General features: G+C 38.7%; 2 protein-coding genes and 2 long non-coding RNA genes across 4 annotated transcripts; 2 read left to right on the top strand and 2 right to left on the bottom strand.

The window, feature by feature from the left end:
- Nucleotides 1-1,274: 1,274 nt before the first annotated feature.
- Nucleotides 1,275-7,598, top strand: asb13 (ankyrin repeat and SOCS box containing 13). Its single transcript, XM_005796298.3, has 6 exons — nt 1,275-1,518; nt 4,313-4,512; nt 4,595-4,745; nt 5,736-5,870; nt 6,337-6,528; nt 6,621-7,598. Exons 1-6 carry the CDS (start codon nt 1,476-1,478, stop codon nt 6,767-6,769), a joined length of 870 nt encoding a protein of 289 aa, XP_005796355.1. The 5' UTR covers nt 1,275-1,475; the 3' UTR covers nt 6,770-7,598.
- A 3,583-nt stretch (nt 7,599-11,181) lies between these two features.
- Nucleotides 11,182-19,997, bottom strand: LOC102232689 (neuroepithelial cell-transforming gene 1 protein-like). Its single transcript, XM_005796394.2, has 12 exons — nt 19,685-19,997; nt 17,922-17,988; nt 17,586-17,645; nt 16,736-16,843; nt 16,472-16,639; nt 16,338-16,400; nt 16,158-16,254; nt 15,992-16,068; nt 15,660-15,917; nt 14,599-14,769; nt 14,324-14,510; nt 11,182-11,988 (listed from the first exon to the last, which is right to left on the bottom strand). Exons 1-12 carry the CDS (start codon nt 19,828-19,830, stop codon nt 11,690-11,692), a joined length of 1,701 nt encoding a protein of 566 aa, XP_005796451.1. The 5' UTR covers nt 19,831-19,997; the 3' UTR covers nt 11,182-11,689.
- LOC111610967 lies at nt 12,070-14,310 on the top strand. Its single transcript, XR_002753837.1, has 3 exons — nt 12,070-12,091; nt 12,284-12,328; nt 14,215-14,310. It is a non-coding gene; the product is annotated as an uncharacterized LOC111610967 (long non-coding RNA).
- A 786-nt stretch (nt 19,998-20,783) lies between the features above and the next one.
- LOC111605840 lies at nt 20,784-25,293 on the bottom strand. The gene is made up of 2 exons (XR_002751853.1): nt 24,989-25,293; nt 20,784-21,805 (listed from the first exon to the last, which is right to left on the bottom strand). It is a non-coding gene; the product is annotated as an uncharacterized LOC111605840 (long non-coding RNA).
- Nucleotides 25,294-25,589: the final 296 nt, after the last annotated feature.

Genomic DNA, 25,589 nt, shown 5'->3' on the forward strand with positions numbered 1-25,589 from the left:
TTATTTATTGACCATGGCCGTACTTTAAAGCTTAAAAACTGTCTGTTTGGACATTTGTGTTAATCCCACCTGATATTGTCACGACATTAAACAAAAAGTCTTGTGACTTTAATGCACAACACTTACTGCCAATAAGTATTATTACAACCAATAAAAGATCAACCAGACCATTTTTTAGAACTTTTTTTCCATTAATTTATATAGTCACAAAACTTTACTAAATGGAGTTCGGTCTGTGTTGAAGAATCATTTTTCAAAAGGATAGCAAATAATGGCTTTCAGAGAAAATTGTGAAATGTATTAAATGTCAAATTTTCTGAGCTCATTTTCAAGCGCTACAAAGGATAATACTGACGTTTTTTGTTTTTTTTCTTAAACTTTATTGTAATAAACAACAATACAAATGTACTGTGAACAAATCTCAGGAAGATAATAACAATAATTTACCAGGGGGAGCATAAAATAAAGCAAGAAGATAAGAAAACGATAATAAATATAAATATGTATAAAGGAAATAGCACAAATTGTGATATGTGTGCCAGATGTCACAGTGCATTAACTTAAAAGATAATCCAAAATTCCAAGTTGATTACAAGCCCGTATTGTTGATTCTGATTTTTGATTAGTGGAGGAATGAATTGTTGATAAATAATGTTTAAGTTCGATCAAAAAAACTAAAAAATTTGGTTTTTTCTTCAAAAATTTGCATTTATGTAGGTGAAATTTAGCCTTAATAATTAGTAAATTGATAAGGAGACTCTTTACATTCATTCCTCCATTTTGTTGAAATCCAAATAAGACATTTTCCCAATATAACTGAAAGCCTGCTGAAATTTTGGAATCAACAAAGTTACAAAAATGTTGCCAAAATATTTTAGAATGAGGGCACAACCAGAACAAATGAGTGACCGATTCTGGGCAAACAACACAGAAGGAACAGTTCACATCAATGTTAGAATTGAATTTCTTTAAATAGACTTTAACGGGGTAGATTCGGTGAATGAGTTTAAAAGAAACTTCCTTTATCTTGTTAGAGAGAAGAAAGTGATTAGGGAGCAGCCAGATAAATTTCCAAGACACAGTAATATGAAAGCGATTCCAATAATGAACGACCACAGGAGTAGAGGTCACGTCCTTCAGAAACAGGGATCTGATTGACTTATTATTGTTACAAGGAAAAGGATTCAAACAAATTTTGCCAACAGGAGAAGGGATAATACTGACGTTTGGACAGCACTGCGTTTTATGTAACGTCTATGGCCCCCACCCCCGCCTACATATCCCAGAATCCTCAGACATTGTTTATTTAGCCTGCACCCCGGCTGCTCTCTCTGAACAGGACTCTGCTCCACTGCCAGCTGTTATTTAGTAATAATGCGCTGCTTACATGCATCCTTAATTCTTTACTTCAAAATGAAGTACACATTCGGCTGAACCTGCGCCGAGAGCCGGAAGGAGCAGAACGGGAACATGAAATGGAGATAACCCGGGTCAGACCGTCGCTGTATGGAGAAATCGGTAAGTAGCTTACAGTGTGTGACTAACCTGAGATACCAGTTTATAAAAAGATTTGGCCCGTGATTATGTGAGCTTGGTAGATGCCGTTTTATGTTAGCGTTCATTTATTGGCTTGAGTGAGCTTTTGAAAATGCAGCCACCAGGGAACCGTAGCGTGGTTTCTTAAAGTAGTGATAAACGGAGAGCATGGAAAGCAGCAGGCTTTAAGCTCGTTAGGGAGGAGAAAAGTGTTTGAAGTCGTCCGTAAGGGCGGTCGCCCAGGGCGACATTAAAAAGCATGGGGCGCCAGATTTAAAAGGTGCCACTTATTTGTCAGATTTGTCTGGAATATTTTTCTATTGCTTTTAAGCATTTGCACTCAATGCGGAGTATGTGCCCAGTGGCACAAAACATGGCTGTGCACTACATGTGGTGCACATTAGGTGCGCCAGGCACCAAAACTATGAGGAAATAAATATTTATAGTCTGCATCTTCTATATCTGACAGATGTTTGTGTATTGAACACCCTCAGAGGGATTATATTATATTATATTATATTATATTATATTATATTATATTATATTATATTATATTATATTATATTAAAACATCTCAGAAAGTACTTAGCTGCGTCCCTGTATGTGCTTCATGCTTGCAGCTGAGACTAGGTTATGTGAGTCGAGGCCCACTGAGTTGCCCCTGGGACAAATTGGTCACCATGCCAAATCATATAGAATAAACTGAATATAAATAAATAAATAAATATCTACTGCTTGACCTTTATCAGAGTGTCTTGGGTACTCCATCTGGCGAACCACAAACTCTTGTCTCTGTAGTGTAAATATAGATTTTGATAGGAACTTTCCTGCAAACATTGCGTGGCTAAATAACTGTCACTTGAGTTGTAAGACGGTTGCTGTATAACACCACTGTTTGATGAAGAAGCAAAATGCTCAAAATGGGACCTTGACGCTGCAAAGTGGTGCAATGACAAAGAATTAAAGTCTCCGTCGTCTTTGTGTTTTTGCAGTGTAAGATACAAGCTATACTTCATGCCTTACCGCAAACCCACATAGAAATAAAATCGGATTTGTCCATTATTATCAACAATGATAGTAATAAAGTTGTGACCACGAGATATTAAGTCATGCCCACAATGTCGTGGCCACGATTTTTTTTCCTCTCCCACATCACTAGACAGGCTCCGTAATTACAAACAAAACAGAACACATAAACTGACATCAGCAAGAACATAAACAATGTTCTAGTAATTAATGGCACAATGTGATTCTTGTTAATCAGGATCAATCAAAAACAAACTTTGAAAATGCAGCAATGTGAGTTATTTTGTATTTATTGTTAACTTTAAAGTATTTACATATGAATGGAAGTCCACTAGGAAAACACTGACATCTCCCTTAAAGGAGCATTAAGCCTTCCTAGAGATTTCGCTTGTCGGTTCCAATGACGTGTGACGTATTTGCGTGGCGATAATATAAATATCCAAGATGGCGTCGCGGCAGAATCGCTTCAAACTATAGTTACATTTCAAAAGAATGACATACTACGGCCGGTTGCAGCATGTGCGGAGCTTTAATCACAATATACTGTAAGTCTAAAATACATTGACATCCTGAAACAGTTCGCCACACAGCATGTGACTGATTTATACGAACGTAAAGTGCTTGATACGTTGCTTAGCGACGGCGGTGACCTTTTGGGGGGGAGGGAGGTGACAGCGACACCTGCCATGAATGCCCCAGGTAACGTTATTGTACTCATGTTAGCGCCATCCTGTATGAATAATCTCCACCTCATATTAACATTTACAGTCATATTCGCTAAATTAGGATATGGGTTGCGACGAGGTTCGTTTGTCACATTAAAAGCACCTTTAGAAAATAACATTTAAGCAAGTTTTTCATGAGACCCACAGTTCTGCATTAAGAATGTTTTCTTATTGGTCTGATGTGATGTTCCAATCTTAAATGTCATGTTTTCATTAGCTGTAAGCAAGAAATCATCATTGTTAAAAGAAATAAAAGCTTTAAAACATCAGCATGTGTGGAATTAACCTATGTATTGTGTACAACTTGTGAGTTGAGTTACAGAAATACAGGAGCTTATCGTTAATATTCCAATATGTTCAATATGACTGTAGTTGATGAGGACTGCCGGAGTGATGCTCGCTCAGATGTAAGCTCTTGTAGACTTCTAGCTACATATTTTGTTGACGGAGGGAAGACTAAAATGACAGAGGCGAAAAGAAATAACATCTGAGCGGGCGTTTTCCACAGCTGGATGCGCCCTGAGTCTTAAAAGATTGTTCCTTGTGCAGACATTTGCATTTCATCTTAAAATGTTCATTTGCCAGAGGGATTTTTTTTTTAAGCCGACTTTAATTTCGCTTGAATCAAATGCAACATGTTGCATCTTTTGGGTTGAAAAGTTTATTTCAAAACTCGACGAGAATCGATAGGAGACTCAATAAGGAATCAAAACGATAAGTGATATCAATTCCCATCCTTATCTACCGCTAAGCACAGTGGAGGCTCTGTGGTGCCGTGGGAAGCTTGTGAGATTGGATGTAAATGTGGTACTTTAAATAAAATTCTGCAATACCTGCGCACTTCATAAAAGTGAATTTATCTTAAATATTTTTGCACGTTTACGATAAGAGGTACCAATAGGCGTAGAGGACAACGTACGTGTGTATCTGAAAGATCAAGCCGGACAGCCGAAGACGGATCACAGCCCCACGCCTCAGACATGAGCAGGAGTGCTCGGACTTGTTTTGCTATTTTGTGTCTGCAGCTCATGGCCTCGGATTCTGGACGGACCGGTCAGCGGTGCACGAGGCCGCCGCGCAGGGCCGAGCCCTGCAGCTGCAGCAGCTAATTGAGGCGGGCGCTGCCGTAAACATCGTTGCAGTGGACTCCATCACTCCGCTGCACGAGGCCTGCATACAGGGTCAAACCCAGTGCGTCAGGCTGCTGCTGGCCGCTGGTGCACAAGTGAGGTGATCCCAGTGTGGTTGTACACATGAAAGTGGCTCGTCTAGTGTGTTTTACATGCGATTACGGGGCCGTCCTGCAGGTGGATGCCCGGAACATCGATGGAAGCACCCCGCTGTGTGATGCCTGCGCAGCCGGGAGCTTGGACTGTGTCAAGCTGCTGTTGGACTACGGAGCAACCGTCAATCCTCCACTCTTCACCTTCTCTCCTCTTCACGAGGCGTGCATGGGAGGTACGGGCTCATGCAAACAGCATTGCAAGTCAGCAAGATATACAATCTCGAGATAGGTTATCATGCTCACACTTCCTGGGGCTTCTTTTGAAAATCCTCTCAAAGCTTTCAAGGCGTTTAGTTGATTCCGGGAAATGTTTTTTATTTATAGTGGATAGCTACAAGCCATCTTAAGCTTTATTCTGGTGTTATAATTTACGGTACACAGATGTGTTGTTGAAAAGTCGAAAAGGACTTAGCTAGCTTAGACATTTCCTCTTTTAGCTCTTTTAGGTTTTGTTAAAAAAAAGAAAATCATTGTTGTGTTCTCTGTTTTAGATATTGCTCACGTAGAGCTGATATAGATGTACAAAGATGGTAAATTAATTCATTTTTTTAATTGCTGTAGCACAAACTTGTGCTCTAAATTTCAGAAAAAATATATTTGTTACCTTTACCTCCTTGACAGTTTATTTATTTATGTGTCCTTTTTTTTTCATGTACACATTGTACTTTTTCCTTTCTGCTTAATTAGATTGTCTAGAAATGTTTACATTTTGCAATAAACAACTCCCTTTTTCTCTTGCGTATAAACATAATTTAGCTCAAAGACCTTATTTTGTTAACCACTCACAATCAAAAGCACAAAATGATTTGCACGTTTAGTAAGACCTCTCAGTACTTCATGAAATGTAAGCTGGAAAAAAAACAAACTTCTATCCTAAACTTTCCCATTTCAACAGTTTGAGCAATATTTAAGCTCTTTAAAACTAGAGATGTGATGAAAACATCGGAACAAGGATTGAAGTTTATTTTCCCACCATGCTGTGTGAAGAGGATGATATGGGAAGTAAAAAAAATATATATATCAACAACTGTTTTAGCATCTGATTACAATGCCACAAAAGTTTACAAAAGACCAAACGTCACCTTGCTTTTTGATTTTGAAAAGTCAGAGAGTGGCCCACTGTTTCCATGCCTCTAATAAAGATACCTTGCCTTTCATGTCAGGTAACTCAGACTGCGTTCAGCTGATGATCGATCGAGGCGCCTTCATGGAGGCTCACGACTGTCACTATGGAACGCCGCTTCATGTAGCGTGTGCCAGGCAACACTTCGACTGCGCCAAAGTGCTGCTCATTGCAGGTAACTGAGCCGACCCCCTCCAAACAGGCTGGCTACCATTTCGCGTCATTACCATCACAAACGTCAGTGTAGACTATTGGAATATTATGAGATCCAACCAATACAAAGTAGCGCCCCCACCGCCTCTGACGATATGTGCGGAGTTGGTGTCTAGCTAAAACGGGGACCTCCGAAATTGTTGTAGTTTTTTTCGCAGCTTCTAACAGCAAATACAAACACAAATGTATGCCACACCTTTCACAGTTTTATCAGTAAAACATTTGGAAATAATCCGTTTTACTTTTAGCTTACAGTCACGTGCTGCTTTGTGTCGGTGCATCACACGAAACCCCAGTAAAATACATCAAATTACTAGAAAGTGTGGAAAAGTTAAGTTGGTATGGCCACTCCTGCTAAGCTCTGTACGACCGGCACACAAACGTAAATGCCTCATCCAGGAACAATGCGATTTCCTTATTTCTCCCAGGAGCAAACGTGAACGCTTCCAAGCTCCACGAGACGGCCCTTCACCACGCCGCTAAAACCAAGAGCACCGATCTGATAGAGCTGCTTGTGGAGTTCGGGGGGAGCGTTTTCGTTCGAGACAACCTGAACAAGAAGCCAATCCACTACACCAGCGTGGGCTCTCCCTCCTACCTCTGCCTCGAGTTCTACGAAAGTACGTGTTCTCACTTGAACTGACCGTTCCTTTTACAGGGCGAGAGCTTCGGCAAATACCAAACATCTGGTGTTTGCTCTTTCCCTCCTCAGATACGCCCCTGAGCCTGCAGCAGCTCAGCAGAGTGGCTTTGAGGAGGACTCTCGGCACAAGAGCGCGCAAAGTCATTTCGGAGCTGCTCTTGCCCAAGAGCATCACAAGATTCCTCTCCTACATGAAGCCTCTTGTCATTGAAATATGACCCCATCTGACAGACTTAAGCGTAAATCTGTGGAGGATGCAATGTGGCAGGCTGTTGAGAGAGCAAAAAAAAAAAAAAAAATCTGGACTGTAAAACTAGCCAGATGTTTTAAAAACAGGCAGGCTGGTTGAATCTAGAGTCTAAACACTCAATTACCTTGTCTAATTAACAAGTACATCTCCTTATTAAAGCAGTATGAAACACAGATTTCCGTTGTGTTGGCCAGTTCAGATCTTTTCTTCAGAAATGTGTATGAAATTACAGAAGAAGTCCTTGCACTTGTTACTACAGGCCACCTTCCTTCCAATGTTACACCTGTCGCCTGGAATCTGGCGTTTCATGTTTCTTGGAACTGCTTTCCACCGAAACGATTAGTTTGAATCACGGCAGCACGGACTTTGGAGCACCACTACTCATTTAGGTGGGGTGGAATCTGTGTCTACTTCTCTGCTAGATCAGAAATATATTTGCTTGGGCATCATGGCGTACTGTCCTGACTTCTAGGAAACAAAAACTCTCTATAGAGTCTTATGTAGAGGCAGACATTATATGTTTTCCTCTTTGTTCACTTTATTTAACATATATTCCAGTCCCCAAACAACCAAAAGACGAGGTTTTAATACAGTGGAATACATACGTAGCTTTTTTTTTGTTTTTTCTGGAAGTTTAATTAAAGTCTCTAATGATAAACTGACTCTAAACAAATGTATTGTTCCATTATTAGCACTGTATAATCGTGTGTACTTGTATATATTCTGTAACTATATTTATTTTTTATGTAAATATGTAAATATTTATAAATAAAGAGGTCATACCTCTATGAAGTTCATGGAAGTAAAAAGAAAACAAAATTGGTATATTAAGAATTGCTTTACATCTTTTGTTTCTAATCAGTCTTTAATTTTTCTTTAGATCAGTTGTGTCGTGATTTGTGGAGGTGAGTCGTGGATCAAGGCAGAAACGGGAGTGAGTGTCGCTGCAGGTTCAAATACAGTAGTGTGAGAAAAATTTTAAAAACGTTAACGCTAGCTAGAAACTCTGAAATATAAATACTGTGTACATTTTGTAAAAATAAAAAAGAGAACTACGTTAGAATGTAACATTAATCCGGTTATCTGATTAAGCCTGTAATATCTCAGAGAAAATAACTATTAACTTTGTACTTTCAAAGGAAAATTAATCGGTGTTCAACTCCACCTCTCTCTAATACAAAGTGAAAATTAAATTTATTCAGTAACTTATTTCACTATGTTAAACTCAAAGTTTGAAAGCCTTTAAATTTATTAAATATGATCATTTTTTCCCTTAAATCTCATGAAAACATGAAGTTTCAGATTAGAATTACGTCAGATCAATAAAAAAAATAAATAATGAAGAAACGTGGGCTTAATACCAGCTTAAATGTTATTTTCAGAAGGTACTTGTATCTGGCGAATATGACTGCATCATAATTACTGTTTTACTCATAAGTAAATAAATCTGTAATGGAAGATATTGTTGGTAGAAAAACAATAATAAACCATGCTGCTCTTTTTGAAACGCATGAATAGGTCCAGGTCATTAGAAGCAGAAAAAACAAAGAAGCTCAAGATCAGATAAAAGCAACTGCAGTAAGGCAGAAATGAACTTCAGACCCCACAAAACGTACTCTTGTGCACGTGCACTCCCATTATTTATGCATTCATTCTGTCTGAGCTGCACTGCAGCATGACTGAACATGAAAAACAATTACTCGGCTCAGACTGTAGCAAACACTGAAATGCTTGTCTTGATTGTGAATGAAATAGCCAAAAAAATTCACATTGATTTCAATATTATTGGTCTGCTAAATTACAATGTGAGCATCTGAAGTCAATGTTTTACATAAAAACTCAAAAGTACATGTAAAAAAAGGGGGAAAAAAGCCAATTTAAAACACAATATTCCTAAAATTAAACATGATACAAATCAGAAATTTGAAAGAAATGGTGGTCTATAATTGCATTTTACACCCTGAACACATATTTTATTCATATGATTTGACTAGAGGAGTCTCAACAGGATTCGTTACGGAAGTGTTACCTGACTGTGGGGTTGCATATGGATTAGGAAATAGGAGAGTCATTGTTTTGGTAAAAATCCTGCTGTATAAGCAGGAATAGAAATATAAATATGGGTAGTTTCTATGCATTTAATAACGCGCCGTCTTCCCCCGAAATGAACCAATATGCTTTCAGAGTTCCTTCTGCACCGGCGGCTGATCGCTACAGATTAGAAATCTGAGCTGAAACCACGACTTTGGGGCTTCAACCCCAAAGTCGTGGTTTCGAGATTCTGCTTTGAAAATATAAATCATTAACCACGGTCCTGAACGGGTCAAATAATGTCCAACATGTCCCAGAAAAAGCTGTTAAGGTGTTATGAAATAAATTCAATAGGGTTCCTGTTTTATATAAAAATTCCACACTTTTCCCAGCTCAAATTTCCAACGTTCTCAAGCAGACTGTGATCAAAGCTTTACTGGTGCAGAATTACATAGATGGAAAAAACCTGATTGTTACCTTTATGGTGGAAAAAATAGACAAACTAGTGAATACATATAGAATAGAATAGAATTACTTTATTCATCCCAGCAGGGAAATTATTTCGCAGTTACAGCAGCATAGAGACAAGACACACAACAACCACCACTGAGTAGCAATTGTAGACAAAATAAAAATAAAATATAACATGCTGTCAATATAAAAAGCAGCTTAGAGCAGTCCTTGCATAGTTTCAAAAAATGCAGAAACAGTATGTATGTGTAAATATATGTACAGCAAGTGTGCCACGGTGCAGTTGTGCAAAATTGGACTGATATATGAACAAACAAGTTGACAAATGGATGGGTAAATAGGAAAACGATTAACGAATGGACAGATAGGATGGATGATTTACAAACTGATTAGAGAACAAATGGATGGACAAATCAATAAATGCATACGTGTAGAGGGTGGGACAACAGAAAGAGAGTTTAAATTAGAAAATGCTCTTATCCTGACTACAGCTAAACTTTTCCAAACTGCAAAAAAAACAAACATCCTGAATTTAGATGAAGAAATCTCAGAGAAAGAACCAAACTAGGAGAAATATCACAATGTGGAAGTACTTTTAAAGAGCTATACCCAGTTTTCAATGATCCATTATCCACGTACGATTAGAAAAAAAAGAAAAATCAAAGACACCAATTTATAATCAAGAGCTTTCCAATTGACTGTAAAATGATTCAGAAAGTCAAGCTATTCAGAAGTCTAGCTTCACTTCCTGAAGTCTGAGTCGGTCATTTGATGCTACTTTAAGCCCAAGCTGTTTATGACATGGGGGATGGGAGGGGTCAGGTGCTCTTAACTGCAGAGAGGAACAGGATGACAGAGACGAAAACCAACAGCAAACCACCTCCTCTGTTGACTATTAACTGATCTGAACTCACTGAGCAGACCGTCTCCTGCAAACAGCACGTCCATTTACGGAGAAAGAGGGTTTTCAGTCAGACTGCTATTGATCATTTACACCTGAAGCCACCATCTGCATGTCAAGCAGTTTGACGCTTTGTGAAGGTCTTATCAATGTTCAGGAGGAAATGGGATTATTGAGAAACTGTTTTAAAAAGAAAGGCAACATATGTAGGACTTCAAGGTTTCTGAAGGTTCTGAATGTTATTGAAGAAGTTTGTTGAAGTTTAGAGATATTACCTGGCCACAGCGATGATGTAATCCATCTGCAGAAATAATCTCATTTCCTTTTAGGGGAAGGGGAGCAAAGGGGGAAGTCAACTTTGTGTCTGTTTCTCATTTAGGCAGTCGGCTACTTTTCTTTCATGTTGGTTTCCTTATATTTGCCAATGGTAAGAAGCAGAATTATCTTATTGTTTTAATGCAAATAATAATAAGGCTGAGTGTGACATCATTTTCAAAAACTGCTCACTGTCAAGTTAATGACTGATCAATTTGGCTACTATTTACATATATGAAAATGATTTTTTTCCCTTTTTTGCATGTGTATCAGGTTGACATTATCCTTGCAAATCCTGATTTCTTCTTTCAAGCAAGAAATGCTTCTGACTCAACTGAAGTGTTAACAAGCTGCTGTCAGCCATTAGAAAAAGGAACTAAACCTGCATCAGACTTTTTTTTTTTTAACCTGTCAACCACACGAAACAGGAAAAAAAAAAGCCCAAATTTCAGTTCAGGTCATTATCTTTTAACACTTGCACAACTCTAAGTTGTAAAAACTCAAAGTTCTTTTTATAAAAAAAAAGTATTTTAGAGAAATGCAGTGACACTGTGTTTTAGAAAACCCATCAGTAGCAGGAAGTGGCTTAAGGGGTCAAAGTACAACTGAAAAGTGAATGCAGTGCAAACACCCCCCAGCCAATAACACGCAGTACAAAGAGTAACGAGCAAACACGTTTTACTTATTTTTGCCATCCAGCTCACAGGTTTTCACAGATTACATTTATATACATTTTTATTTCAGTTTTTATTGAACATAGCAATATCTCGATTGCTATCTTGCAGCAAACACTTTCAGACCCGTGTGAAGCTCAGATGTCACCTTGGTTTCGTCATCCCTTTATCTCGGACCAGATAACTCAACGTACGGCTTAACGCACGTTAAACACATCGACCACAGAATGAAACTTGAGAGCAACAAGTGGTGTAAAACTTTTAACTCAGTCAAGTGAAATGGATCGCCTTTTCCTCTTTTTTTTTTTTTTTGTAAACTAAATACATGTTTTTAAAAAAAAACAACACAAAAACACATTTTGGACGGGGGGGGAGAGGAATGGGAGCTTCAGTGCAGCTAAAAAGACAAGCATGATAAGAGCAATGAGACAAACTTGACTGACAGGACACATGCTGAGGATGCGTCTGTCAGAGAGAGGCCCCTGTTTGGGTCTGCCTACACTCCGGTTTCCTTCCTCCTTTGTGATCCCTGTAACTTCTGCTCCAGCCTGTTTTTGGACAGCGTCTGACGCCGGAGCTTCGGGCCTGGAGGTGGCGGGCAGTTCTCGTCCGTCTTTTCGTCACAGGCAGGAGAGGGGAGGACGGGCTGGACTCTGGCTGGAGCCCCCTGCTGTTGGGTGATTGCGGTGCGCAGACAGTTGAGCCACTGCTGTTTGTGGTAAACGTCGCTGACGTGCAGCGTGTGCGACTGGCCGTGGGACGGGTCCATGGAGCTCACTCGGAAAGCGTTCTTAGCTGCAGAGGCACAGGAAGTAAAGAGAGGGAAAAAGTCAGAAAAATAATGTTATTTTGAGAAAACAAAAAACAAAAAAACACACACACCATTCCTTGGCCAGAGGTAAAAGAATCAGATACTTAGCTTCACATTTTTTAGATTAGTTTTATTATTTTTGTGTGTGCTTATTTTCATCCCCAAATGTAAAAATAACAAATATTTACATATATTTTATATATATTTCCCTGCACGTTCAATAAAGGACGTAAAAAACATAAACTTCTTGAGTATCAATAACTTCAGTGTTGTCTGCAGGATCGTCTTTTTGGAACTGGCATCTGCATGAACACTGAGGTGAAGGTGAGTTTTAGCAACATTTTTTGCTTTTCTCTGCTTTTGTTCTAGAATAATATAAAGACCAGACTGAATCGTACTGCAAGTTCAAGAGTGGGCAACCGAAACTGGTGTAAAAGTTACTTTGTCTGATGAATCATTTTTTTGGGGGACCCCTGATATCATCTGTGCAGAGAAGAAAGGCTGTGTGCTGCCACAATGAGTTCAGTCTCATGCCCAAACCGAAGCACCACTATAATACAGTCCATTGTAGTGGATGCAACATAATATTACACGTTTTTCACAGATCATAACCCGACTGAGTACCTGCTGTGAGTTTTCAAATAGAGACTCTATGAGGAGAAATGAACAAATTGAAATCAAATCCAAAACCATTAATTAGGATTTGGGTAGGATTTTAATATGTATCACTACAAGGTCCGTGTGTTCAGTACTGCAATTACAAAGAACTGCATGGATGTATTGCTTGATAGATTATTATATATAAGCATTGTGTGATTCACACTCTGTGTTCTGATGATAGATTTCCCCAGCTGGATGGCCTTTAGTCTACCTGATGTGTTTTTAGTACATTTCCATTGTGTAATGGTAAAGATTGAAAAGAGTCAGGAAAATCTGAGTTAATCAAAAATCAATATCGTTATAGTTTTCAACAGAAATATATTTTCATGATATTGTGTGATCCAAATAGTACAAATCACCGTTAAACAGGTCATGGTAGTGTGGGTGCTATCCTGAAATGTCTTTAAAAACCATAAGGTATGCCATTATTTTAGAGATTCAAAGAGAGATGCAATATAAGGAATAAATCTAAGGATTATCACTATAATGTAAACTGAACCAAAATTTACTTTTGAAGGCCAGACTCTTTATCTCTCCTCCCACTCACAGCTTAGACATGTTCAGACAGTTTCAAGAAGGCCAAACTGATTTGTGAAATCATGCAACTACTTGTTTCAAAAAAAATTTTTTTTTGATTTGCATTCTTAAATTATGACAAATTTCCCCAATTAACCCAACATCTCAGGTTATTTGGAGGGGGAAAGAAATCCAACTTGCAAAGGGCCAAAAAGAATCTCTACTTTAATTTATCTAGGAAGTGTTATTTAATTAGCTTTCCATGTATATTAAACCTCTCTACTAGATGGCTCATGTTAAAGTGCTGACATGACACTTGAATGGATGTGAAAAGGACGGCTGAACACAAAAACTAGACCTGCAACTAGCGATCGTATTAGTTATTGATTAATCTGTCAATAATTCTGATGATTAATCGGATAAAATAATTGGCCTATTCTGCAGATTTTTCATTTAAACTATTTCAAGCAATATTAGAAATATATTAAAAGGTGCAAATAAACAAATAATTTAATCTCTTCTATAGTAAGAAAAAACATTTTATTGTCTAAAATGCAATGGCAATGCATTCCTTTAGTGAACGCTTGGTTATTTCTAGCAAAGGATTCATCTGCAGCTAGAAAATACTTCTAACATCAACATGTGAAAAGCTCAGTTTACTGCTTTACTTAACATCAAGACAGTGTAGGGCTGATCTGCTGATTATTTTTGGATTAACAACTGGATATCAACAGGTGTTTAATAGGAGTTTTTTGTCCAGAATTTGAACTGGGTGACGCTAAAACAATCCCGCTTGAGGAGTTTTGCATAGAACATATTTATAGACAAAGAAGGTGTTTTTTTTTTTATCTTAAATGCTAAATGTACATATATTTGGTAAAGTTTTGTCTTAATTACAGCTCCGAGTATGTTGTTCTTTCAGCAAATGGCATTTTTTCGAGTCCGTATACTCCAGTTAACGATTAACCGATTACTAAATTAGTTGATGATTATTTCAATCATAAATTAATCACGATTAATCGTTTCACCCGTAGCGGAAACCGTCATGTACGAAGCAGGACTAAAGAACAGCAGACCTGAAGGAATAAGTTGGAAAGCAACACAACCCCCTGCAGCGTCACTGCGGAGCACAACTCTACTTACCTTTCTCTCCATTTGTGAACGCCCCCCTGAATGACCCGCCTAAGCGGACCTCTCCGTCCTGGAGGTCCTCCAGAACCAGGTCTCTCACTGGGATGGGCTGCCGGTACACCTGGAAGCAGCTCCTGTCGTTACGCGTCACCGGTCGGGTCAGAACCAGCAGCTCGGAGAAGAGGAACACGTGTAGCCTCTGGAACACCATTTTAATGGAGAAATAAGCTTATATTTACTGTTTCAGAGAGAGGTGAGGTGACGAGGGGGGCAGCCGCCGTTCTCACCGAACCGCTCTTGGTCCGAAGCTCGCCGTGACACAGCAGGGTCTTACAGTCGTGTATGAGAGGGTCCCACTGCTTTTCATCCAGGAACTCCAGTTTGTCTATGTAATACTGGCACTCAGACTCCCCTTTCGTCACGTTGATGTCGGACAAAATGTCCTGAATTATTGTGACCTGGATCCCAAATGGAAGAATGATTTGGAAAAGCGGCAATGAGTAAAGTAGAGTTCCAGTCAAATGTTTACATACGCTCATCATCAGCACGAATGTTTCATTCATTTGGAGCTCGTAGTGAGTTATGTGAATGATTGTTGTTGTGGTGTAGAGAAACAATACAACTCTAATGAGTTCTAAAAAGAAGAACTGGGTGAACATAATTCTCACAATGTCAAAGCTCATATATATACATGCATCCAATATTTGAAAAAAAAAAAAAAAATGTCTTTCAAGACTTTGCATAAAAGCTACACATTACATGTAGTCAAAATCAAGCTTCTGGCATAATTTTAACAACTCTTATTGCTTTTTTAAGAACTCTTGCTACACTGCTGCATTTGGGTTACATAATTACTTCACAATGCACACAATCATAAAAATTTTATTACCTAAATATATGTGTAGGTATGTGTGAATTTTATGAATTATATTGTCTGAGCTACTACTTTTGAGTCTATTTGTCTCTCATGTGACTTGAGTTGAATTGAACCGAAATGAATTAAGCACAGTCCCAGGGTTTCTGCAGGTGTCACCAACTCAAATTTAATATGTTGTGCTCCATCTTCAGCATACTGGATCAGCTGCAGCTGGATGATTTATTATTTTAGGCAGGTCTGTGAAGACACTGTTACAGTAATCCATGCGACAATAGATAAACGCATGGATGACTTTCTCTAGATCTCGCAGGGGCACTAGTCTTTAAATCCTGAAAATGTTCTTCAGATGACAGAAGATCGACTTTGTAACTGTCTTTGCGTGACTCTGGAGGCTCAGGTCTGAGAAAACCACAACTGTAAATCAAAGTGTGTGTGAAATCACCACATGTCACATTAGACATGAGAACCTACCGCTCTCTCCAGACTGGTTACATCGGGGTGATTAGGAGGAGTGTGCCTGAGGATCTCCTTCAGCAGCAGAGGGTACTTCACCAGACGTGAGCGCGGGATGTCCAGGAAGCTCCACAGATCCAACTTCCTGCTGAAAGGCGACTCCAGGCAGCGCTGCAGGAAGTCCTGCACCCGCTTGTCCTGTTTCTTCTGGTCCAGCAGTGCCTTGGCTGCAAGCTGGTTGCTACAGTAGTTTTTGTAAGCGTTCAGGCCAGGAAGCTAAAAGGACATTTTACTTTTTAGTGCACTGAAATAATATATGTCGCATTACGTCTTCCTGCTTGCATACTTACCCAGTCTATCACTATCTGGCCGATCTGATCTACTGTTCCATCAGGGCCTGTTCCCTCTGTGAGCTTCATCGTTAAGTCTGCAGAAAAAAACAAAGATCACCCAATAAGGAGCAGTTGCTAGGAACAAATGGAGCTTTAGGGGACAGGCTGGTCAGCAGCAGCTCACACTCATGGAGGGGGATGTATGCGTCCAGGTCACCAAAAATGTGAGCTAGTTCCTCCTGGGTCATGATGGAGAGCTTGAGCATGGGGTCGTGGTAGGCCTAAATGCGGGAAGTGCCATAAGAGGGTTGTGAAAACATTTAATACGAGATGTTTCATTTAATTTGCAGGACGTTTTCCCAACCTTTCGTGCCAGTTGCAGATCCTCGATGAGGTCCTGCTCGCCCCTGAAAAGTTCATAAATTGCCTGCAGGATAAATATAATCTATTAACCTTCCTGTTTCCTTGTGCCATCTTGAAAATGTTGACTCACACTACCTCTTGTCTTTTGATTTCCTTAGCAGAGAAGGCGCTCTTCTGATGGACGTCCAGCGTCTCTGACCACAGCGTGCTGTTCCTGCGTTTGGTGGGAGTCATAGCAGGGGCCTTGCTGGGAGCTTTGAGAGTCGTCCCTGGCGACTTCCCATCGTTACGTAATGACATGGACTGGGGAGAAATGGGGAAATACAAATTCACACGTTTGTAGGAAAGACAGTTACACCTTATTTTATGGTATAAATGTGTGAACAGGTCAACGTTTACCTGAATGGACTGGCCGAAGCGCCGCACTGCTCCGTTTTTCGACGGAGATATCAGGTTGACGAGAGACGAAACTTTAGCCAGGGTTCGCACTCGCTTATTACTGGGCTCCTGGAAAATGCCATCTCACATTAGCTCTACTGAATTAATATATGAAATCGTCAATATATAAAGTCACTCATTCCATCTTTAGGTTTTATTCCACAGCAATAAATTAAGATGATATTTGAATTTTTTGAGAATGAGTGAGCACAGAAATGCCTATTGCCCACAATGTAATGAAAAGATTAAATTTAACAGTTTTTTTTAACCTTTAAAATAACATGTTTAGTTATTATGTGTAATATATACTGTATATATATTTTAATGTAAAATTCTGGTCAAGGAATTTGAATGACGTGGTGCTTGTAATAAGATTCGGTTTATGTGTTTAGACCATTTGCAGCTCAAAGAAACCAAAATGCAGGTCAGGACAAGTCTAGCAGCTCCTGCAGCCTCACAAAACAGGAAAGAGACTCAATAGTACTTTCCTGTTAGAACAATACTTATCAGGTCATACGGATTCTTCAAAAGTTTAACCACTCATTTAGACGCGTCAGTCTATGACTGTAGACTGAATAACTGTATGGATGGCAGCAATATCGAAGCAAATACAACCCTCAGAGAGGAATGGCATGTTTAAGGTTTTCTCTTTATATTTTCCTCAGGTAAAGTGGTTTTCATGTACAAAGTTTTAGCAGGCTAAATCTGAGCTCGTTATATGTGAGATCTGAGTCACGCAGATGGATTATAAGGTACTGTATGGATTCTTTCAATAGAAGATCTGCATCGAATACAGAGGATGATCGCTCACCTTGAGGTCAAAGCTGGAAAGGCTGACGGTGTCATCCTCTTTATCTTTGCGCTTTCTTTTCTATAGGAGCAAAACAAAAGGTTATTGTTTATTTTCAGACACCCGATTAAAGATAAACAGAACAAATTTCATGTAAAACGTCAGCGTCTTGCCAAAGTACATATCCACCGTCTGTAAATGGAAAGAGTTGGTACAAACAGTTCAACTAATTAACTTCTAGGTTAACAGGATACAAAAAAAGGATGTAATAGATCAATAATTATTTACATTTATCTGGTAATCTCATCATATAAGTCATTAGTAAATAAAAGCAGCAGCACTGTCACATAAACTCACTAGACTGAAGTCCCAAGGCGTCCCTGGAGTGAGGAAGGTGAACGAGCTGCCTCTCTGCAGTGACAGTCTGCAGGAAAAGACACAAATGTTCTGCAAACATTTCACAGTGGAAACAAGTGAACGCCATCCGCAGAGTAACAATACAACTCTAATGAGTTCTAAAAAGAAGAACTAAACTGTAAACTGCACGACAGTTCACACTTTATAAGCTTGTAAACTGTCTTATAAATTTGGCAAGACGAAATTTATCTCAAAAACAGGGAGGGACACACCCTATTTTCAAACTCTCCTGGCCTTTAGCGGCTGTAGTAGAAAGGATGTCATTTCATTAACTGAACGATGTTAATATTTAAAGCCTTGTAAGAAGTCGTTCAGCTGTGTGGCTCTAAAAAAACCCCAAAACGGTCCGTTATATTGACCAAACAGTGAAGCTACAAAGTGTCGTGACTCTCAGAGGGAGCCGTCAAAAGCCAGCTGTACAAACTGGCCCAGTCTTATGCTTGTGCTCATCACATGACCACATTTTATAAAGACATTCACCGGCTTTTTGCTCTAGTTTAGCATGCTAACTTTTAAGTTAGTATCTTCTTATATATTTTAAGCTATTTTTATCTAGCTATTTATTTTTCCCCCAACTATTTTATTGTTGTTCATATTTTAAAATGAGTTTATACTTTGTGAAACACTTTAATGATGATTTGACATAATATTTGGCACATTGCTGAACGTTTGTAGTTGCTGCATGCTGTGAATGCAGTGATCCGGCTGAAGAAAACTCCTTATGTAACTCCTTATACTATTTGCATTTATTAAAGTTGACAAATACAAAGACAATTTGAATGCATGACATAGTTTATCACTTACTACAGTGTAATAGTTCAGCTGCAGAAATGATTAAACTGTTGATCAGAGTTAAAATATGTATTCCACTTGCTATGTTATTTGAAGATACACTGAAAAGGCTGATACTTATTACACTTTTCTTTGACCTGCTTGTTTTCGCTGATTCAAACTGTTTTCATTTCCTATCCACTATAAGATATCAAACCAACGTAAACATTTTAAATTCAACAATAAACTGATTAATCACTAAATTATTTCTGCTTATGCATCGAAGCATGTTCCATGCCTTTATCTGATTTCATTCATCTCAAATAAGTGCATCAAAAGATATTTCTGGTTGACGCATAGTTTTTAGTTTTGGTGCAGTTAATAAATGAAAAAATAAAAAAAGATTTTTGGAAATTTTCCTCTGTCAATTACCAAGAGAATCTTCAATAATCACAGATTTGATATCTTTTACAATTTGATAGTCAGTTGGGCTGAATAATGTTAGTAAATTCTATTGCTCGAAATAAAATAAGCAATTTTGTAATATTTTCTGACAAAAACAACTCCTTGTAACTAAGCTCCATAATTAAGAATTTACAAGATGACTTAATAAACAATCATTCGAGAATTAAATTGATTCTACATTTATTACTTAAGTTGTAACGAGGAATTATTGTCATTATTAATTCTTTTTTTATTCACTAGAATTTTCTACAAAAACTTAATGTTATTAAGTGGCACATCCGAGGAATCTACGAGGCGCACCTGAAGGCATCATTTGCCAGTTAATGCCAGCCCTGCCCGTCTCAGTCGACGAAGTGGGGCTATTATCACGGATTAAACCTATTTTTACCTAGGTGTTTTACTACTTAGTGCTACCAAATGATGAGCGGGGTATTTTTTGTTTTGTTTTGTTTTTTGCAGCTACGTACTTCGAGTTTTTTCTCCGCAGTCTTTGCGGAGGCGACGGCTCTGCAGCGCTGATAACACTCGTAGTAGACGTCCTCGATGAAATCCTCCGCAGTTTCTGCTTCTGGTTTCCCACCGTCCTTCCGTGAACTTCCTCGTTTTCTTCCATTTTGTGAGTCAGTTAGTTGTCAGATATCCTATACCAATGTGTATTAATGAGTAGATGGTAAAAAAACTAAGTCCGAGTGTGTGAAAAGTTGCTTTATCTATACAAAGAAAACACGGAATCAATGACAACACACACACTGGACGGCGGAAGTTTGAATATGGCGGATTATTGGAAATGGACCAATCAGGAGAAAGCTCAGAACTTTGCTCCTCCCACAGTCAGATGGCGCTAGAATAAATAAAAACCGACAAGAAATGGCTGAAACTCTGTCCTACAAAAAACGAACTTATTTCTGATTTCTGATATGAATTAAATGGAGTGGGTGTCTGAGGTATTTTTCTAACTACTATTATTACATTTCCCTAACAAAAAAAGAGTCATTTACTAATTTATGGTGCAAACCTTTCTTGTAATCTTTTAAAGTAGTTCTAATAAGTATTATATTTCTTGAAGGTCCCACAATTATTTTGGGTGCTTTTCTTCGCCGATTGTTGAACCATTAGTCTCTTAAACTCAAGGGGGTTATATTGGACATTTATTGATTTATTTTTTGCACAAATAAGGTAATTTGTTCAGAGTTGAAAACTTGGCATATAGTAGTAGCTATGTTGGTGTTATGTGATCTCTGTTCAATTTTCTCACACTGTAGATAGAGTTTATCTACTAGATTTTTAAATAACTTTTTCTTCTCTCATCCATGTTTGTACTTCATTTTTAAGGGCAACTTACAGTCTCGATTAAATAAAACATCTGGAAATACATGATTAAAACTACAGCAAATGGTCAGAGACAAACATTAAAACATTTCCCGAAACCCTTAAAAAGTATCAAAACCAACTTAAATAATATATCACATAAATGTTTGGCATTTTGAAAAGCAAAGCTTAGTGTAACATTTCCATGTTATGACTTTCTGCCAGAGAAATCCCTATAATAATTAGCATAGAACAGAATTGAATAGCGATATATTTTATTGTTCCACAATGAAGATATAAACATTCTACTGTTCTACGTATAATGTTGAAGCCATGCGTTTATTTACACTATTTAAATCCAGATAGACATTTTTTCCTCAGTGTCTAAGAAAAAAATAAAAACACTTAAAGGCAAGTATGAACACCTTGGAAATGTTCAGCCGTCATACCATTCAGGAAGAAAATGGGTTCTGTATCTCAGACTTGAATGTGTTGCACCAAAACAATATTGTGTATAGATGCTGACAGAAGCTGATAAAGTATTATTGTCCGCAGTGACATGAGTTCTGTACTAACACAGGCCAGTCAGAGAAGAAGTCACTAATCCCAGAGAGCCACATAAATACAACTTCAAGATAACGGTTTTGTGCTTAAATATTATTTCGTCAATTAAATCAAACCAGTTTTTATCTGTATAGTACTAAATTACATAAATGTGAAAAGATGCAAAATATTATTTCATTTTAAGAAGTACTATTTGAATGCACCTGCAGCTACTTAACAACAGTTTGTTATATCAATACATTCTTCCACAACTGGTCATTTGAGGACATAAGATCTTGAATAAGCCCCGAGAGGAAAATGACTTTGACGTGTAGTGATGTACATGCTGGCAGTCCGCCTCCCAGAACACTGATTTCATGTGGTGCTAGAAACTGGGTACAAAACATCTATGCTCCCAAATGAAATCAGCTCCTGAGGGCAGATTGTTGGACAAAAAGATTTAAATCTTTAGCTTCATGCAAAATTATACAGAAAGAAGGAAATTCTTGACACTGTAGGAGTCGATCCAGATGCACAGCCAAGCTGAAAGGCTCTTCTTTCTGCGAGTGGCTCATTCTGCGGATGGACACCAGGGGGAGTGCTAAATTAACAAGAAGTCAAACCGGAGCCAATTGTCAGTGTCTGAAATTTTAGAAGTTGGACGGCTGGCCTCGGCAGAGCTTGGGTGGAAGTCCGAAATGTGACCTGATGTTCCACTTCCCCGGATCATCCCGTGTCTGCAAAAACACAAAATGAACAAAAAGATTGATGTCTCAAGCAGTATCATGTTTGCAATCATATCTAGAAACGTTAATGTGTTTTCATTTTAGATCAAGAAGGTAATGTATCTCTACTGAAAGTATTTAAATTAATTACACATAAAAAAAAAGAGCACAGCACTCATTTTACTTTTAAAATGTTTAAATCTTGCTTTGATAACCATCAGTGGGGCTTCTTAGCTGATGCAGCATTTTGGATATTTCCGCTGATTTAGTTTTGGCGGTGAAGTCCGAGTCTTTTAGGTTTAGATTCAAGTAAATCAATTACTTTTTTGAGTAAGAAAACTAAGATTTGGTTGCCTGAAATGAAATAACGTAGTGTTCCTTTAGTGAACATTTGATCATTTGTTGGAAGTGTTGCATCAACAGCTAAAATAATAGTGTCTACTAGTCTGCTGATTATTTGTTTTATTAATAAATAGATGGGAAAAGGCGCTTGATTGTAGATTTTCATTTCATATATATGTATAGTTCCTGCTCTGTGTTGTTCTTTCAGCAAATTGCCTTTGAACATTGAACATTATTTCATTGATAGTTGAATTTGATTAATTCGATTAACCATTTCAGCAATAATTTCGATTATTTGTATTTTTAATATATTTTCCTAAAACATAAATGTACTAAAACTTGAGGTTATATGCATTTTTCTTACATTTTCATTGTGAGGTGACGAAACTGCAATTTAAATGCATTTATTTGACTTTTTTGCACATTCTACCTGAGGTGGCAGTTAATGTGAAGGTGGATAGAGATATTACTCATGCAGCTGTGCTATAACTGATATGAGTCACAGCCCAACAAAAGTGTGAAGATGTTGTTAAAGACAATCAAAACTTTATTGTAGCTGTTTTAGACACATCAGGTTGGCGAGGAACTTCCATCAGAATTACAACCTTAGGGAAAGTTAGTCCATTTTTCAGATGTGGAACTTGGGAATTAAGACATCCAAGTACAATTTAAACTCAGAGTTAGTCATTTACGCAAAGGTTTCACTTAAATGGGAATTGAAAATGGGTGACGTTTTTTTTTCTTGTGACAAACTCTTTGTCATCCCATCATCATCCTTTGATTTTCTCCTTTCACTGCTTACTGAATAATTCAATCAAAAAGCAGGGACACCCATATCATCTCCATTTTCATCCAAAGAAAGGACTGGTGTGAGTGCTACATCATATCGCATCTGGATGAAATTGAATTTTACCTCCTAGGAATTAATTAGTGCTCAAGAAAAAAAAAAAAGAAAAAGTAAAAGCCAACTGTAAACGAGAGTCAAGGGACGGGGGAAGTCATAGCTCTGATGGACGTCAGCTTTGCCTTTTCTCTGTCCAACTAATTTCCCCTGGTGTCATCAGGCACCTGACAATTGAAGGCAGGAGTGAGTCAGCTGGTCATCATCCAGACTGAAAGAGCAGAGGTCACACTCATGCAGATGGAGATGAGCATGAAGTTCTTCCTGAAAGGGGCTGGTCTCTACTCAGCACTCCATTAGAGCAAAGTGCGAATGAGAGAGAAAGAGAGGAAGAGAGGCAGCCAACCTCAAGACTGGAACCTTTATGAACTGACCAAAGTCGATCTGAGAAATATGGTTTCGATTCTACGGTGTCGGATTGGTTTGCGTGCATCGGCTAGCACCAGGCTCTAAAACAACACATCAGCTCGAGAGGGTCTAACCAGAGGTGTTGTCTCTGAAGGACGGAGCTTCAGCTTCCCAGGTTAAACATCTGGCCAATTTGTTTCTGGTGAAGGATGTAGAAGGGACTTAGAAGCACAACGGAGTACAATAACAACAAGTGCTGACTGTATTCAATACCCATCGCTTTGAAAAACTTATCTGCCCATTTGATCCATTAAGTTGAAAGACCCTCCAGGGGAAAGCTGTGTGGTCTAGACATAATTCCAGTTTTTGAAAGGCAGCCCCAACATCTCTTTGCTCCAACTCGAGGTGCCTGGTTATTTTAACAAGTCTATAAAGATCTCAGGACTCTTTCCCCAATAGTTACTAAATGTCAGGAATGTCTGGTTTTGGTCCAAGTCAACCATTGCACCACAGGGATTACACACCTAGTCCAGCAACAAAAGATTGGCATGTACTTGATACAGTGTTAATTAGAATGTGTGTCATTTACCAACAAAACAGCTCTTATTCCTCGACTTCCTTGACAATCTGGGTTTTTTTTTTTTTGTGTTTGACAAATGACTCACAGAATCACTTACAAGTCGTTGTGCAAACAGAGACAAAGTAATGGGATTAGTTATGCCAGGAAGTAGAAATGTCACTTAATTTGATGCTACAAGATGAGTAACAAGGGGATTTCAAGTGCCAGCAAGTCATTTAATAGTCTGGAGCCTTATTACCTTGTCTGAAATCAGCAGTGAGGCAAAGTGAAAGATTTGATCTCACATGGGCTTAAATGACATTATGGGCTTTTTCAAGTTACTTATGCATGCTGCATGCAGTGCCGTTGGACAGCCTCTAGGTGTGCTGACGTGAAACACAAAGGTCATCAGTAAAGAAAGATCAAGAAAAAAAAATCTATCTATCTGTCTGTCTGTCTGTCTGTCTGTCTGTCTGTCTGTCTGTCTGTCTGTCTGTCTGTCTGTCTGTCTGTCTGTCTGTCTGTCTGTCTGTCTATCTATCTATCTATCTATCTATCTATCTATCTATCTATCTATCTATCTATCTATCTATCTATCTATCTATCTATCTATCTATCTATATATATATATATATATATATATATATATATATATATAGTTGACAATATTAGATTAGATTCTGTACAAAAATGAATCAGGTGTTTAGCAAACAGCGAGTTTTTATCTGAGATGTTTGCATTCATGTCACCCATAACAACTATGTTATGGTCAGGAATAAAATGACAAATTAGAGCAGATTTTTCCTGACCACTGATAGAGTAATTAATGTCAAAATTCTTGTTAGGATCAGAAACACAGTCAGCCTCAGTGCATTTAAACACAGTTTAAACTCCTCTCTGACAACCTAAAGCTTTCTGATTCACCACGTTGCAAAGTGACTGTTCAAAAACGACCTAAAGTTAAACTGCGGCATTTAAAGACATGCAAAGAGGTAAATCCCTTCATGGGAAAAACAAAACAGAGCGACGACTAGAAAATACGAACCTGTTGCGAGTGAACCATCCCCTGCCCAACGACGCACAGCTCTCTTCCCTTCGTGATGTTTTCTCACTCGCCGGTCGGACCTGGAGCTGAGTCCTGCTCCAGGCGCCTGAAGATCCGTGTAATGGACTTTTTTTTTACAGTTCGTGCCTCGGACCAGGATGCGTTTCAACCCAACCAGCAGCGGGGAGGCTCCGAGGCGCTCAGCCCTCACTCCTGCTTCTCTCTGCCGGCTGCAGTCGGAGCGAGACTTTCATCCGCCGCGCTGCCACAGTCATTATCGGAGCTCTGAGTCACCGTGGGCTGAAGTAAACACACACACACACACACACACACACACACACACACACACGGAGACGCCAACGTGCGGACGCTGAGCGTACGAGTTCGTACTCATGTGAATGTGGAAGATGTCAACATGCGAGGTTTCGCTAGTGCGCTCTCTCTACAAGTGAAACCAGCCGGATTCACCGTTGCCCGTCGTTTCTCACACACGCTGTTACACACCCTGCGTGACGAGGCATCTTCGAGCTCGCAAACGCACACAGGGAGCAGCTGCATTAACGCCACACATGTGATTTGTTTGGACCATGACTGCTCTGAT

This window comes from Xiphophorus maculatus, chromosome 2, assembly GCF_002775205.1.
Source record: "Xiphophorus maculatus strain JP 163 A chromosome 2, X_maculatus-5.0-male, whole genome shotgun sequence".
Classification (NCBI taxonomy): Eukaryota; Metazoa; Chordata; class Actinopteri; order Cyprinodontiformes; family Poeciliidae; genus Xiphophorus; species Xiphophorus maculatus.